The sequence below is a fragment of the Danaus plexippus genome, chromosome 25 (genome assembly GCF_018135715.1).
Source record: "Danaus plexippus chromosome 25, MEX_DaPlex, whole genome shotgun sequence".
In the NCBI taxonomy this organism is placed as follows: domain Eukaryota; kingdom Metazoa; phylum Arthropoda; class Insecta; order Lepidoptera; family Nymphalidae; genus Danaus; species Danaus plexippus.
Window position 1 is genome coordinate 5,911,407 of NC_083553.1, and position 17,984 is coordinate 5,929,390.

Below are 17,984 nucleotides of genomic sequence, written 5' to 3' on the forward strand. Positions count from 1 at the left end.
ATCTGCTGGACTGCAGAGGAGGGCCAACCTAAAATCTCGGTGGGTTCCCTAACACTCAGATAGGTAAGTCACACACAATCCCCCCTCACTCAGAAAGTGGATATGCGTAATGGATTTCTCCACGTACAAAAAGAAATGGATTAATTGGTATGAAAATAGAAAGGTCATTTTTGTGTAAACACTCGAACAGTGATAACGCTATTTGTTAGTCTTTCTTATCATTATAATTTCTTTAGTAATACGTGAATTGCTATCTATTCCCTTTAAACGTTTTTTAGAACCGTACATGTTAATACCCCCTCGGGGATTGCTGCACAACAACATGGTGCATAACAAAGACCGCACGGATAGCATTAAAACAAACGATGCAGATAAACCGTCCCAACTCAGACCACTGCGCTTCAGGATCTTGAAGAACCATGTTCACCTGCTTTGAATGTGTTTTTTTACATGCTTCAGGAAAATGTTTGAACTATGTTAATGTCGTAAGTTGACGACTGTCACCGATGATCAAATAAAGAGGCGCTCAAAGAGTTTGAGGGTGGTGTCCTCATGGTTTCCTAGTTTTCAACAAATACACTGGCGAGCTACATGCAGGACCAGCTGACTAAAGACCATGTCAAAGGTTTTTAAATCTTTAGTCGGTGGCAACAGTATTCAAGTACTGTCTTATTATAATATAATTAATTTATATAAAAACAAATACAACAGTTGCCGTACTTTGACCGCGAAAAAACTGGAAAAGGTTTCATTTATATTTTCTCCTCGACATTGTGTGTTTTAGACAAAGGAACATGATGAATGTGTTAATTTATAACCCCTTATTCCTATTTAACCTTTAAAATAATATTACTAAGGGTACTCGAACACGTGAACGTATTAAGAAAACTTAAAGTTTTATTTTAATGTTACAAAGATTTATTTAAAGATGTTATGTGATGAAGGGACGTCGCTCGGAATGATTAGAAAACAGATATCAAATAGTTATTGTGACCGAGACCTTAAGGTAAATATTCGAAATAAGAGGAGACTTTTATAAAGGTAAGTATGAAACATTTTTGGTAAGCATTTATTTAACAGACTGGTCAATAGTTGATTATAAATAAAGAATTTGTTACTACATTATACTTCATTAAATAATTATTTATTATACGAGGAGATTTAATCCCAAAGTTCCGGTCTTGAATCGACTTAAAGTATAACTATGCCCTGCCTAATGTAATAGAAATGTTTAGAGTACATTTAAAATACAATGATGTAAATACTCCTGATTTATTTGACACTTATTGCAATACGAGCGAGCTATTCACGCGGGACGGAATATTTGAAATGTAGTAATTTATAACCGGGTGTAATAAAGGAGATCATATCCGGAAAATTAAATGCCACGTGATGATGAACGTTCTCCGGTCCAGCGCTCGAGTACATCTATGGAATATATTTTTTAAAATCGACACTCACATTATACCAACTTTCCCGATCGATGATTTTAGACTTTTAAATGAAACGAATATTTTTCGAAGAAACTAGAAATGTGTGTGTTTGTGTGTCATTTCGTCTGCCCGTGATCACGGCTGCTGAAAAGTAACCGAGACGTCGGGAGTATGTAGTTTTTAAAATAATAAACAACGCGTAGTAATCCGATAAATATTAATTTCATTTAAATGAAAACTCGCGCAAGACTTAGAGCTCATTAATTTTAGACTTTCATTAAATTTTTTTGAAAAAATATTTAACCTAAATCAAGCTTTATATATTAATATATATATGTATATATTGGAGATGTTCTCAGAGTTTTGATGCAATATTAGAAAGGCATTGCTGAAGTTTAGGATAAAGAATAAAAACCATATCAGTATTTTAATGGAAGATGTCGAGCGTGCTTGGTCTTCAGGGCATTTCAATGACAATAAAGTACCAACAGTGACCAGGCGAGGAAGACGGAACAAAACTCCTATTGTTGTATTAAAATGGAATTTTTATCAGTTTAGAAAGAAAAGTAATAAAATAATAAATAAATTATATTTTTAGGCACAGACTCCGCCCTCGGATGGAGTTTGTGAGTCCAGGTGAACCAAGCGACAGCGGTCAGATCATTACCGACAGCTTAGTTTATGTCATATAACTCATGAAAAAATGCTGCATTGTTATATTTTCAGCGCTAAATATCGCCTAAACTGAGGTATAGAAACTTCTATCAGAGTTTATTCTGCACACACAAAAAAAAAATTGGCCAATGTCCCGGCATTGTATCAACTAATCACAGTCAATAAATAATAGGGCGAAAGACAACAACAAATATTTTTTGCGCTAAATCAAAGAATTAAATATTAAATTTTTAACATTTTAGTAACGTTCAGCAAAAATATTAATGACAATATAATTGAGCCACAGATTCCGTATCCCGGATATCAAGAATATATTACGCTAACCGAACTATCACTGAGACTACTGAAAGGAGGTGCTGAAATAGAAGGTTATGCATAAATATAATCTGACGATTTCTGGCTTCAAGTTTAAGCCGAGTCTCAGTTCACCATCGCTTATCACTAACATTAATATATTGACCTTGAGAACATTATTCAAAACCGTTAAACGTATATGAATACTCGCGAAAGTCTTAGCTCTCGTTGCCGTTAAAGGTAACTAGAAAGTTCCATCCACAAGGAACATTCTGTAAGACATTCGAACGAGACTTTACCCGCGGTTACACTATTTATTAAAATCAAAGTTAAACTACTGATATTTCGGCGACATTTCATCAATGAAAAAACACAAGACAAAGGATAATCCGATCTATTGCTGTGCAATATTTCTTTAAGCCGTAAGTAATATGCAAAGCTGAGGACGAAAGCTATTACAAAATAAATATTAAATCCGATCGAAGGATGTCTGGGCCGGCTGAAGACGATCTCTCAATATTCGGGTCACCTTATATAATATATTACTCATGGACCGCAAACAGTGTGACCTGGTCTCACTAAAGATGTTATTTCAGGGTGCGACGGTTGCATAAAGCCGTTAAAGATATCACCTTCCCTTAATGTATAACTAGAATTAGAAGAAATATATTTTACTTTAAAAATATTCCCACGTTTTTCTAATAATAGAAATTTATTACCGATTTACAAACCTATTATAAATAAGTGCTCAATTATGATATGTTTGCATTGAGTCTCGTATTGAATTTAAAAATAGACTTCTTGTTAGACCAAGACAAGGAAGGTGGTTAGCAATCCTTGACTTGTCCAGGGAAAGACTACACTAAGTTGAAGAATGGACGGGAGCCCAGACCAGAACAGAACAGAACAAACCTTAAGTTCTATCCTGCCAAGTGCGAAGAGATGATATGTTTTATTATAAAAACAGCATTTTATTCAAAATTCTAAAATACTAAGGCTCCACCTCTCATCGTCTCTCCTGTGGCACCACACCGTCGACTGACGGTGACCCTTGTGTTCATTATGAAACTAGCCGCATTATTGTAATAATATAATTTCCACGGATACAGAAAGTTAAGCTCCTCTGTCATTCCTGAGACGTATTTATTATAATTTATATAGAGTTCGATTTAGTCTCCAGATATAATAAAAGTTTCGTTTAAGTTGTTCGCTTTATTGATCCTGGATATGATTGTAATCATACATTGTCTCTGAAATACCGTAAGTAGTTCATGTTTCGGGAGGTCGGGGAGGTGGAGGTAGCGGTGGAAGGTGGTGAGGTAAGGCGAGGTGGGGAGGGGGAGGGGAGGAGGAGGCTTTTACTTCATTACCGACTTTACGAGGTGAGGTCAAGTGACGTGTGAACACAGCTGCATTAATAATTGTTACACGTTACGAGATCTCGTGCTGCTATATGTTAATGAATAAATCTCTGGCCGTCTTTATCTAAACTGTGGCCACATCTCGCGCTTCTGATATAACATTTATTTTCCACTTCAGGCAACTATCATCAGTATGTCGTCTGTACAAACTGCTTTTCATCATCATTATGTTTCTTATAACTCTACCTCTCAATACGATCCACCAACATTCCAGTCACTGCTCTTTCAATGTCTTTAAAATTTTATGAAAAAATTGTGTAGTATTAAAAATTAATCAAACGTTCGGATACATGTTCAATATTAATACAAAACTGCGATTGGAACTAAAAAATATATTCAATACCCAGCGATATAGTACATAGTGTGTGTGACAGCAGTCCGTTGACTGTTTCAGAGGCGACGCTCGTATCTCGGGAGCCGTAAGTTGTAATGGTTCTCGTTTAGTTCAGTTCCGTAACGACTTCTGTCGATTCCATTTACGTTTTGGTAGATTTTAATCATTTCCAATTGTCCGGAGTTCAGGAACTAATTACATTTAACTGTGCTAAACTGTGTTTGAGATTAAACTTGCCGTTTGCTGTTGGATTAATGAAATTTGTATATTCTAATCACCGTTCGGTACTTAAATGTTATGAGGTTTTAATGTCATGTTATATATATCTCATGGCAGCTACATAAGAGCAACATGAAGGATGACGTACAAATATATTTATTAATTTAACGAGTTTCCTCAAAAAATATAATAAAACAGTTATGTTAACAATATATATTTTGTGAACTTTATTAATTTCACTTTGTTATAGATGTCAATATATAAATGTAGAAATTAAATTATATATGAAAAGAGATGTGGTAATCTCATCACGAGGCTATACATCCGTCTCATAATGAAGCTAACTTATTACAAATGAATCGGTATATTAATGCCATGCGTTTAACATATTAGACTATATTATTATAACAAGGAGTGGAAACTATGATGTCGGATGCGTTCTGTCTTCCGCAGCCAATAAACTAACGAGGAAATATGAAACACGCAGGTCGCTGCATGTACATAAATACACTCACAAGGATGACAAGTATAAGGTATTATAAGACCTTCCCTTTACTTTTAAATAATAAAATTATATTTTCAAGAGACATGCTCAGTAAATCAACAATATCTTGTGTAATAACCCACGTAAAATTTGAAACAAAATATAATACACGTGATATTATTCGTTAAAGTAGGAAATTATTGCATTCCTCGCTAGTTAGCTTTCTAATACTATTTCAAGTTGAAGTAACAAATTGTCTTTTATATATTATTTTACTATTTTATATTATTGACTGGCAAAAAAATATATAAAATGGGGAGAAAGATGAGATTCTAATATTTGAAAAAATAAATGAATTGATTAATCTAACATTATATTATCACATTTTCATAATAACGACTGAAGGCGGGGGAGGGGAAGGAGATTTTAATTTTTGAACTGCGGAATTCGGCGGCTTCTAACAAAGTTACCATATTAAACTTATATCAAACTACCCGCAATACAACTCCTTTGTGTGGAGTTTTATTCTGAAGTTAGGCGGACTTTGAAGTTTACGCTAAGTATAATATTTACATTTTAGGCTACGTTGAAAAACTCTATATCTTATTTTGTCTTGACTTTTATTACCTATACATATATAATCAGATTTAATTATAAAGTGAGACCAACATAAATTTTTATAAATTAAAAAATATAAAACACAATAACAATAATTAACCTCATTGACCTGAATCTCTTAAAAAAGTATAATAAGCCGTCCGAGTGACAGCGGAGACGGAAACTTCAGGTTGGATCGTTCTTAACTTTAATGAAAATCGATGAACTCACCAATGACGAGGTTGACAGCGAATATAACGGCCAATAGCTGATGATAATTGGACATTTTCGACCGACCACTGGCACAGATCATTGGAACATGACGCACGTCCTTCGAGACTGCGAGCGGAACACGGATTGAGCGACGAACAGCCCTCGGAGGGTGAGGGGTGACGGCTGACGGGTGAGGGGTGAGGGCTGAGGGGTGACCACAGTCGTGAACACTGTGGCTCTGAAGTATACACAGATGAGAAAATATAGGTATGCAATATATATTAAAATATATAGAAAAATAAAGAAGGTTTTAATGAATCGGTAAATATTATATTATAGGCAGGGAGCGGTGATTGATGAAAGGAACCTTTCTCAAAAATGTAGAATCCAGCGAGTGGTAACAAATCGGAATATTATTTTCCAAACAAACTTTCAACAATCTGAAACTTTTCTTAATGACTTGGGTACGTAAACAAGCTGTACAACTGTATAAAGGTATCTTTAAATATAAACTACTACCACACAATTTTTTAAAGCTCCCTAAAATTTCGCGACACAGCCTCCAGTGATATAATGACACTGAGAAATTGTTCTCCACTCATTGCGTTTTTGAATTATTTACATTAAATACCCTTCAAGTGTAATCTGCCGCACGGTATGGTGATACTGTTCTTGTTACATCGGTCCAGTTATAATAGAAACTCATTTAATCTTACATAATAATACGAGGAAGATACAATCTTTCTCTAAATTGATACATTAAGTAGTATGATACGGAATCATTTTATGACAACTTTCTCTTTGTCGTAACAAACGGAAATACAGGCTTCGTGAAAATGCCGATAGATGGCGCTATTTACAAAAACTAGAAAAGAATAAATCGGAGGAATAACAACATACAGTCCTAATTAAAGTGTTTTCAGTTAAGGGAAATTTTATATTCATATAAAGTGATTTTGATGATTCTCATTATATACTCTGAAGTGTGTTACCAAACAATCCTAAGATATTTATTTAACATTCTAAGAGGAACATGTCCTTATCTACACACTATAAAGTTCCATCCGTCCATCCGTAGACTATAAAATAAAAGTACTATTTTCCTAACAAGTAATTACTGTAACTAATTTAAATCGTAATTTTTGATAATGTGTAAATATGCATTATTTCTTCGTGTTTGTTTCTCTGCCACTATTTTATTTCTTGATTAAAAAAAGAATCCACAAAGTTAATAAACAAATGCTATTAATTGTTCCATGATGGACCACTTCTCGCGTGCGCCACACAGTATACACAGAACTACTCACAAAGGTTTTAGATAAATATAATCTTATACATAGCTATACACTGAGCAATACACCAATTAAGTTCTATAACATTTGTCTGGACACTGAGTATGATATGAAAATGATATCTAAGTCTATTTGTTCAAACGAGTCTATTTATATTCTAGGAAACAAGTATCATCATTATCGCGCACATCGCCGGAGCACCACCGCTGTATAAATAAAGTATCATATGTCGAGTGACGCCGCTGACTCCGCGGAATGAAAACCTAGCCGTTTGAACCGGGAGATTCAAGACACGCAAGAAATTGTAGAACGGCATTACGTGGCAAACATCAGGACAAACGTATAGTAAGGTTGTCTAAGATTTTCGGGTGTACTCATTTAATTGGAAGAACGGTTTTCAGATAATACTAAGCGTAGTTTTATCCGAAAACCTTAGTTTCATTTAAACATATAATGTTACATGTAAAATGTAGTGTTTATTATAACTAATAAAGTTAACACATGAGGTTTGTATTTTCCCTTGAAACTCTGTTCGGCCATAAACTTTAGTTCGTGGCTAATCAATAGTACTATAGAGAATCTTTTTTGTTGACTGCACATTACATAGAAAGGTCCATCCAGTAAGTCTCTAACATTTATCCAGGATACAGGTGTGTGACGGAGTAACGCGAACGGACCAATTAAAAGCCCTAAGTTTAATATACACGACGCATATAAAATAAAACAAATAAGCAGAATGCACGTTAGGAATTTATTTACGCTATTTACAAATTTCTAAATCTATTATCAATTCCAATTTTCAACAGCTCGTCTTATCGTAAAAGGCATTTTCATTGATAACGAAATCATCAGACTAGAGGATAGTAGGCGTATTCTAGTATATGACAGTTATTGTCGGTAGCAGAGATGAGCAGGTAGCCGTCCTGACCCCAGTCCTCTCCCCAGGAGTTCTTCACGATCCAGTAGGTGGCACCATCGCGGACACCATAACCTACTACAGTCACGGCGTGGTTGATGTGATCCTCGTTACTGTGGAGGTCAATAGTTAGTATTTATTATCATTTACTTTATAAATTAAGTCGGACTAACGACTCACTAAACCAATTTTAGTAAAATTATATTATTTTCTTCGTCTGAAATTGAAAAATAATATTATTCATAGAAAAAATCCCTAACAAATAAAGTAAAGTTTCCTTAACAGATACTATTCATACTATTTTCCCAAAATAAACTTGAAAATTTAATATTAACTGCTTGAATACAAAAGATAATAATGGGATAACCATTAGACGTGACGTAATAAAATAGAGGTGGTGCAGATTTATGCACTAACTCCGATGACGACATAGAGATTGTTTGTATACGTGATACTCTGTATTTACAACACAGTCATAATCTACAGACTTACATAAGGACAACTTTAAGAAAGAGATTAAGAGACATACCGTCTGGCCTTCTCATCCCGAATACCTCAGAGTCTCAAAGTTTTGAATCAGTGCTTCTTACCTTTACAAAACTATATAGCTGACAAGGGGCGACTCACAGTGAAGTTGTCCACCAGTATCAAATGGCACTCAGCTATTGAAGGAGATAGAGTTTCTCTCGAAAGCGAGTTCCAAAAAAACTTATTCGATACAGCACAGCGGATAAGCGTGCTGAAGAGACAGTATACAAGCCTCAGTACTAGCAGAGTCTGATGCTCATTAGAGAAGAATGGTTCTAGATAATACTATGACTTCTAAGAGATCGGGTGAGAGAGTAGAGAAGAGCTGAAGATCTAGCACAGTGACGTGCTAAGGAACAATTTTTTATATCTAGCAGTCGACTAATTAATATACAATGACATAGTAGTTAATGAAATATAGCTGTCTCCTATAACGAGGAACAATATTTGTATACTTTGCCATAAAAGAAAAACCTAATAAGAAGTGTACAGTTTTTTTTTTTATCGACTGGAACTTTACTTAATGCAATGCCAATGACTAAAACTTCACTTCAATTTACTGCTTCTGAATGATGCTCCAAAATGTTGACATGTCTCTTTGATATAAAAATGATTATAATGTTCATTTATCATAACCTGCAGCACCTACCACTCAGGGTCGAAGAAGATGCCACTTTCATAGGCCACCAAGAGCTTGTTCGCATTAATAGCCACGGACACCGGCCCGTACTTGTAAAGGGCTACTTTCATAGCATTCACACTCTTGGACGGCACTTGCACGAACCCAATGATATTGTAGACGTCAGTGACGTTCTCGATGTGGCAGTAGCCATCCTGGAAGAATACAGACAGTAAAAACATTGTAGTTCCCTTTTATTAAAAGGAGATATTTAAAAAGCCTACTCAGGCTAGGTAATTTCATATAAAATAGTTACGTTTATTGCAAACTAAGAAACATATGATATAACTATATACATATATATATATATATATATATATAGGAAGCCATGTTGGGTACATCATATTATATAACTCAAGAACTCAAGATCGAAAAAGAAAGAAATTAACTTAATACTGAGTCTAATACGGAAGAAAGTTCGCCCGGTCAGCTAATCGTCCCTAATTCTGAATCTGACGCAGACAAAGTCGCGGGCAAAAACTAATGAACTATGTACTCGTGTTTGTTAACACATGATAACTAATAGTACTATACAAGCTCGATAATATCATCGATTTTGTTTGCACAATGTTTAAAATTTTATTACAAGTAGGGGTATTTCATTTTCAGGTTTAAATATTTAAACCATGTTAGTGAGTCAGTCTGCTACTTAAATAGTTTTGTTTCTAAAAATTCTTGAAAGAATGAAACCACTCATTGATAACATAAACATGTATACTATTTATTTAGTTTACTGGGGTTATAATTAATAAGCTACCCACTTCTCCTAAGTAATCTCCGTATTCTATCTGAGTCGGGATGCCGTAGTCCAGGATGTACTTAAACGCCGTGTCTATCATGCCTCCGTCACAGCCAGCGTTATGATATCTGATAACACGATGTAGCAAGTTTTATAAGGGACGTTCTTATGGCAATATGATTAAGTCTTTTAATTTTTTATCTTAAACAGAGCTGCAAAAGTCTAAATAAACTATCAGGACACAGGAAGCTAATCATGTCAGCTGCCTATAATGTAAAGCTTTAATGCTCACCCCCACGCACAATCCACGATGGACTGCTCGCTCAGGTCCAGGTCTCGTCCCCCGTTCTTCCTGGCCAGCGCTCCCTCCACAGCAGCTGCAGTTGAGAACGTCCAGCAGGAGCCACAGCGACCCTGATCTGATAACACATTCGTTCAAGGTCTATCAATTCTGTTCAAATTGTTCTTTATTTTTTAATTTAAGCTCTTTCTCGCATTATAAATAATGATTGTAAAACGGCAGGCGTCCTCGCACAGATAAAATATACGCTTCCGTCTATGATTTGAAAAATAAAGATGTTTTTTTCACTGCAGCAATCATAACTATGTTACACATTACTTGAAAAGTTTTGAGCAGTATTAATTTTTACTTCACAGTAGAGAATTTTTTAGAACGACATGTTTTAATTATTTTTTTTATGTTAAAGGCGGCAAACGAGCAGACGACCTACTTGGTGGGCAGTAGCTACCATCGCCCTTGGACATCCGCAACATCTCTGTTGCAGATGCTTTGCCAACTTTGTTTTTTAAGGATAGGGAAGGGAATGTCAGGAAAAGGTGGAAATAGTTAAAGGGCCGTTAATTCCGTTATCTCAAATAATAATTGATGCTCAATGTTAACAGCAGATAGCTAATATATAAAAAAAATCTCATTAAGAAAAAAATTATATACCAGTTTAGAAATAAAAGGTCAACCTGAATTAACAAGCCATTTAGCTAAGCGAACCCTTGAGTAAACGCTAGGACTAGATCCGAAAAAACAAAGCACTTACTCTTGACTGCACTAATAGTCCCTTCAAGCCTCATATCATAATTCTCAGGAAGATCCAACACCATCTGTTCCACTTCCTCATCAGTGTGCGGAAAGGAGACGGTGCCTGTCCCTAATGAGGGTCTCGTGCCAGTTAGGAAGGATAGTTCTTCCTTAGTGCGATCAGAATATTTGTTGAGAGTCAACTTGAAGCCTAAGTTTTTTTTGTTGTGAAGGAGGACGCGCCTGAAATATTACACGTAGAATCGTTCTGTAGCCATTAATGTCGCCGAGAACAAAAACGGAATTAAAAGGAACTATAAGAGTTATCAAGTATATAGTTAGCCTGGTGTTGAGACCTCCAGTACAAAACTACTGCTCATGTTTCTATTAAAAAAAAAGCAAGAACTATTTAATAGAAATGAATGTAATTTAATATGACTTAAATGTAAACTATCATATATTATACATTTAACTTACTGCCAATTCTGTTCTAATATTGATTTACGCAAACTATGCTCTTCAGCTTTGTAGTTTCTGTTGTGATGCTTTGTGTAACTGAAACCAATGTACAATTTAAAAAATCGTAAAGTAAAAAATATACCACGATAATATTTAGTATGTATTAACCTGTGATAGAGCCTATCCACATCGGAAGGTATCATCGGATGAAGCACGCGCAGGTCTTTGTAAAAGTCAGTGGCGTCTTCACATTCAGTCACTGAAACAGAACTGGTCTCGTTTAATCTCGTCTCGTTAATTCTTTTATAAAACTAAAAGCTCCTTTATCAGGTTACATCTTTTGACATCTTCAACTACACACATTGGAGCCCTCAATATATTTTAGCAATGTTTTGTCTTCACCTAAGGCGACATTGAAGTCGTCCTTTGTCGGTTTTCTGTAATCGTAGAAGGTGGTAATTTTATGTCCCTCTAAAGCACCCGTCCATAGATTATGTTTGATTTCTTCAACTCTGAAAACATAAACATCTTCATAGTTTCATTGCGCCTTGTGAATATTATTATTGAAGTGATAGTCCTTAACACCCACAACTTCAATCCTGATCACTCGTTTTACAATTGACTTTATTTTTAGACTCTTTTGAATAGCGACATGTTATTAGCGATTATTTTTATTTAGTCAGAATATATTCTGACGTAATCTTCTTTAAGTTAATATAAAAGAACGAGAGGTAACTTTGGACTAAGTCTAAAGACCGTGGTCCGTCACCATTGTCAAGTTGAGACTATAGATCGACGGGTACAGACGAGCTTTAACATATATGTTACCTTATCGGCACATGAAATCCATCTTGTTTATACACAAACAACACTTTTTCGACTTTCTGTTCGTTTAATTCCACTTCAATACTCTTCCACACCTGAACCGTTTTTCCATTATATGACGTTGTGTCTAGAAAATACAGTTCGTTGTTAATTAAATATCGAAAAGCAAACAATTGATGTCGTTGGCTTCACGTTTAATTTGTATTTTATATATTTTTTTCATTTTCCTAGATCATGTTATTAATTATTAAATGCTCGGTTGACTAAACACTCTTAGTTTTTCTCTGTACGTGAGATTAAAGAAAACCTTTAACGTCCCCTTTAGGTCGCAAACAGACCTTTAACGCTTATATGCATGTTTTTAACATTAACCCGCTAATTTTTTATAACTATAACATGTGTAATATTCTCATCTTACCGAAATATGTAAAATTACTAGGATCTATTAAAAAGTCCATAGACTCCCCGTCTGTTGGTTCTCTCACACACATGACGATCATCTCCTTGTCAATGAACACCGGAAATACCTGAATATAAGATGAAAAAAATATAATTTAACGAGCAAATATAAAAGAAACAGATTTAAAATGTAATTTAAACGAGAAAATATTTTATAGAGCCTTATATTGTTACATTATTATTGCATTAGAAACTTTAAATGTAATTTAGTAACAAAGGTTTCTTTGACTCCCAATTTTTATATTTTTGTGTAAAACTAGGAATCCGTTATTTCTAATCGAGATATTTCTTTTCTAAACTCATTTAGTTTTGAATGGTAATCTAATATAAGTTAGTATGTATAACCAGCCTACGAGCCACTATGAAAGTCTGCTCTCTCTACCCAGGCGGGGGTCTGGTTCCCAGGGTATATACGTCGTATTTATTTTTCTCCCTTACCTTATATTCTTCACCGTCGTCCTCCTCCTCCCCGATGACGTACCTCTTCACGGTGCCATCGTAAAAATCAATCCTCGACTTATTTTCTGCAGCACTATACCTGTTTAAAAATCATGCACATTATTCAACAGAGATTAATTGTAGCTAGTTTATTAAATATCATCGAATCTAAGTTTGTTGTTCCAGTACACACAGTAACTTACCAGATTTCAAACGGCTCCTGGAGTCCTACGCTCATGAAAGTTATTTCGCCTTTCAAATGATACTCCTTGGGCCACACGACTCCATCCTCGCCTTAAAATCAAATCGTATTGAATCAATTGCCCATTTTATAAACATGTATTAGAATACAAAAAATATTATTTGTAATGAGATCTAAGACTTTCGCGAGTTTTATTCATTTAAATGAAACTAATATATTCTGATTACTACGCGTGCTTTATTTTTTGTTAAAACTACATACTCCCGACGTTTCGGTTACTTTTCAGCAAGCGTGATCACGGTTGCTGAAAAATATTAGTTTCATTTAAATATTATTTGTATTTATGAAATATTGTTCTAATATTTATTGTTCTAAAAATATATGATTCAAGCGTCGTGAACAAATATTAAATGAAAAAAATTTGTCATGTTGTATGTAAAATTTTCAGACATAATATTTGCCGACGACTGAGTAAAAAAATCTTTAAAAATATAGTTATGAGTCTCTGAGAGAGCAACTTTATTGAAAACTAAACAATACTCTAAACCTAACAAAGCGTTTCAATGTTCTTCCAGAAGATTAAAATTTTCTTTTCTAAATATCTTCGAACATAATATATTAAAAAACATAAACACTGATAACTAACTTCCTTAACTTTTATGACTTTTAATATTCATATTTTTAACTGTTAATTAAAATGTGCCGGCGATGTTTAACAGAACATTATTTAAATGTAAAAGAAGCAATTACGTACCCAGGACAGCAGCACAGCCTGTATGAATGAAAAGAAACGCTAAAATAAAATATATTGAAAACATTCTGGATCGAGGAGAATAAACGACGTGACACGGGATCATTAGCAATGGTGTATTTATAGGAAACATAATCTAATGATAACACATTTAATAAATTGGACTGCTGATTAAATTAGAACCGAACAAAAACATTATAATTATGTTATATTTCATCTAAGTTAATTTATATATTTTTTTATCAAACACACATTATATATTTTTATCCGCGACTCCACTTGTGTCATAGATTATGTTTTTCCTCTCTACTTCTGTAAACTACTGGACAAAGAACTTATTATAAAAGCAGATGTCTTATCGATCAATGTACATATATGTATACATAAACACATATAAGTATTTAAAGCACCCATAACGTGTTTGTGGATCCTGGAGCTGGTCATCTTCTATGTCATTAAATCCCTATTGTACCAATCGGTCATAGTCATTGAGCCTGCATGTACTTATTCAGATGCTGGCGCCGCTTCAAGAGTCTCAAAATTCGACCACTCGGTGAATTAACTTCATCCGTCTCGTTGAAGGTACGATTAAATCGATACTAGACATTTATAAATATCTCCTCGACCCATAAGATTTATAGCAAAATTAAGATCATTTTATTACAAAAATATATTGGATATGAGATTGATTGCGAAAAATGAGTGTTACATTTTTAAGGTCGTAGCGTGCGTTTTTCAGCAGAGACAATACTTTTTTATTAACTTCGTTGGGGGAGAGTTAGTATCAGCTTAAGTTTGAAAGGCGGCAAACGAGTAGACATCCTAGCTGATGGAAAGTAGCCACCGTCGCTCGTGGACATCTGCAACATAAAGGATGTTGCAGATGCGTTGCCGACCTCGGTTGTAGAACAGGAAGAGGAAAAAGTAAGAAAAGGTAAAAGCAAGAAAGGGTGGGAAAAGGGAAAGGGCAACCGGCTCTCTCACTCATCGGACAAGCCAGCCCATACTCGAGTTGTAGTTACTTGACCACAGCTAGGCTCTACCACCTCCACCATTTTGAGCTTTATCTGGTAAACTAGTAACTACAGAAAAAACATACTTCATCATTTGTAGTCAATTATATTGCGACAACTCCATACCTTTTATACGTTTATTATTTGCTTTATAACATAACTTTTCGTTAATTTTACGATAATATGGCTTCATATCTTTTTATAAAAAAAATTGTTAATGGACGTCCCACCAAAAACGTAGAGATAAAAAAACAGCCAAGTTCAACACGCAAATTGTGCTTGTTTGCTTTATTGCATGACTATAACAATTCTTATATTCAACTATGTGAGAATTTAATGTTGGTTAGATTTGAATTGGCCAGTTTTCATTGCATCAGTCATTTCAACATTATAATTCTGATATGAATTATAAAGCTGCTGTTTGTAAACATGTACTTTTATGCTTTTTAGGTTATTAATATACAATTTTGTTTTTTTTTTTTGTTATTTATTTTTATGTGAACTTTAAAGAGAACATCGATTGTCCTCTTAACTTAACAATATTAAAAAATTAGTATTTTTCAAAACAGATACAAAATGCGGAGTACATTTACAATTTATTTTCACATGAATTATATTTGTTTGAAAACAAAGTGAACTGAGCAAAAGATGTAACATGTTTTTATTATTAGTAATAGTTGGTGGTATCTTAACCGGCGTTCCCTCCACGGGGTCTGGGAGGGGGCCTGGTAAGTTTCTTAGGGGGTGGACGGGTCACATAATACTTCTGTTGTTTGGGGTCCAAGGAGCCGCAGTGGTCGTTGTCGAGGACGTCGCACTTCAAGCTGATCACCTCCACGAACTCGTCTGCGACAGTCGTCGTTCGAGGAGGAACGTAACGTCGCTGAGTCACCACGCACACCACCGCCAGCAGGAACAATGACACCTTTATATAGATCCTGAAATTATTGATTCAATAAGCAAATAAATTCTTAACAAAGACTCTTTAGAATTCTCAATATACGTGATATAATTACATGACCGCTGGAGCAAATACACTCCGCTTTGTGTAAGACAGCGACGAGCCACAGTATATATACATGTAGTTGGTTCATGAGATTAGTGATTACATCATTAATCGAAAAGATTGATAGAAAATCAATTTGTATAGAACTTTCTCAAATAATATCATACTTTAAATTTAATTACCAAAAATCTCGATTTAAATATTATTTTAAAATTGCTTCTTGTTTACTTTTAAATTTTAACCCGCCTTAGAACATTGGCAAACCTTTCGTTATAATAGACTGGATCCATTGTTAGTATAGATAAAGCTGTCTCTGGACGAACATCGTCAAAGAAATAATTAACTTTATTCGCATCACTTTTAGAGGTTACTGATTTTTATAGAACGAGGAAGATAGTATAGAGACAGGTTCAGCACCAAGAAAGCGGTATCAGGGAGCAGAGAGAATATCTCCATATTAGTATGTGAAAAATATGTTTTTATACTTTAAAGAGTTAGAGTTCCTTTTAAATTTCTGGAGGTGTATCTGCTGCAGTTCCTCGTCTTCTGAGCTGAGGACTGAACTTGGAGAGCGCCAGAGGTCATGAAGCTGGGTTTTGTAATATTGTGGTTCCAAATTCTGGAGATGATGGATGTATGTACACAATAATATAAACCGTGTAACTCCTTATACTTATATTAAAAATTTTGAAAACAAATCATACAAATGAACTTCTTCCGAAAAAATCAATTCACTCTATTCTTGTAATAATATAATGGTCATTCATTTTATATGACTTTTCATTACTTTTCTCTGGTTCTAGAAACTTCTCGTGTGTTAGACGATATCAATGAATATTTAATAAACAAGAAACGAATATCTTCAACTAACAGCTGAGCACGCACAGTCTGTAGGTGAGTTACAGTGTGTTGCGATCATCAGTCCTTAGTAATCTGTGGTTCAAATGCATTCAGTAGCGTTAAATCACTAAATCGCTTCATTTATCATTCGATCTGTTTGTGTCAGAGAATGCTTTTCATAATGACCTCTGAATATAACTGTACCCGAATTGGAAGCCCAAGTGATAAGTTTCATGATGATGCGTGACCTGTGACATGTTATATATTAAAAATAAAACAGAATTATACCTAAACCTCTTAATAGTACCTACTATTCACATTTTATTCTTTCAATATGTTCCCACACTACAAGTTTTACTTAAAGAGAAACCAAATATAAAATCAGATCAGAAGGTAATCGTTTTAAATATTTGTAAAAAAATAAAAATGTTTTCTCCCGACGCGACGTGTCGCTTATTTTGCAGCAACCGTGACCGCGGACAGGCGAGATGTTAGAGTATGTTGTTTAAAATAATTATAGACGCGAAGTGAATCCGAGACATATTAGTTTTATTACCGTTATTTATTTGTGAGAATTTGTTTACTATATAGTAAGTATATGAGAATCAAGAATAACGTCTAGGTTCGACGTCATGAAAATGACAGACTTGAAAAAGATATATAATTTTTTTTATTTCAAATAAATGTTACTATGTGCGTATTATAACAAGACAGTTTCAGTACATTCATTAATATTTTTCTTATTTAATGGTATATTGATGGTGTATTTCCGCCATGTGACGGAAAAGACGATACTTGGTTCGAAACTGGTTAATAGTAATAAACTTTAAAAATTAACGAAATCAGGAGATCGGAAAGTGTCACAAAAACTATCGACTAAATAAGGTTCATTGATGCGGTTTCGCAATTTCATTAAAGCTTTTGACAGTCTGTCTTGATAGCCTTATTGGTAAGCTTTCTAACTATGATATATATCCTGGTCTGATTGACTGGATTGCCCGAAAACTTCTTTCGATTTTACATAATTTCACATATGTTTTCTTGTGCAGTATCGGATTACAATATGGAATGGGATGTTAATAAAACGGTGTAGAGTGATGAGTGGGCACAGAGCTCTCGCTCACATTCCGGATA

The 17,984-nt window shown here is 34.5% G+C and overlaps 2 protein-coding genes across 2 annotated transcripts in view; both read right to left on the minus strand.

Annotated features, from left to right (window-relative positions):
- Positions 1-5,838, minus strand: part of LOC116775268 (uncharacterized) — a 63,117-nt gene extending 57,279 nt beyond the window's left edge. Inside the window, exon 1 of the mRNA XM_032668137.2 lies at positions 5,689-5,838. Within this exon, the coding sequence (XP_032524028.1) occupies positions 5,689-5,770 (82 nt within the window). The 5' untranslated portion in view covers positions 5,771-5,838. The remainder of the gene's footprint in view (positions 1-5,688) is intronic.
- Positions 5,839-7,694: 1,856 nt separating this feature from the next.
- On the minus strand, positions 7,695-14,122 carry LOC116775171 (cathepsin L-like proteinase). Its single transcript, XM_032668011.2, has 13 exons — positions 13,995-14,122; positions 13,242-13,332; positions 13,039-13,138; positions 12,560-12,668; positions 12,145-12,268; positions 11,719-11,828; positions 11,485-11,575; positions 11,335-11,412; positions 10,877-11,100; positions 10,117-10,243; positions 9,847-9,952; positions 9,056-9,240; positions 7,695-7,991 (listed from the first exon to the last, which is right to left on the minus strand). The coding sequence occupies exons 1-13, from the start codon at positions 14,095-14,097 to the stop codon at positions 7,811-7,813; spliced, it is 1,629 nt and encodes a 542-aa protein (XP_032523902.2). The 5' UTR covers positions 14,098-14,122; the 3' UTR covers positions 7,695-7,810.
- Positions 14,123-17,984: the final 3,862 nt, after the last annotated feature.

Bases quoted from the DNA above. Each gene is read 5' to 3' on its own strand.
- LOC116775171 (XM_032668011.2), bottom strand. From the start codon at position 14,097: ATGATCCCGTGTCACGTCGTTTATTCTCCTCGATCCAGAATGTTTTCA. The intron at 11,101-11,334 runs GTAAGTTAAATG...GTAATATTTCAG, and splicing joins ATATTAGAACAGAATTGGCA to GCGCGTCCTCCTTCACAACA. The intron at 10,244-10,876 runs GTAAGTGCTTTG...ATGTGTTATCAG, and splicing joins GACTATTAGTGCAGTCAAGA to ATCAGGGTCGCTGTGGCTCC.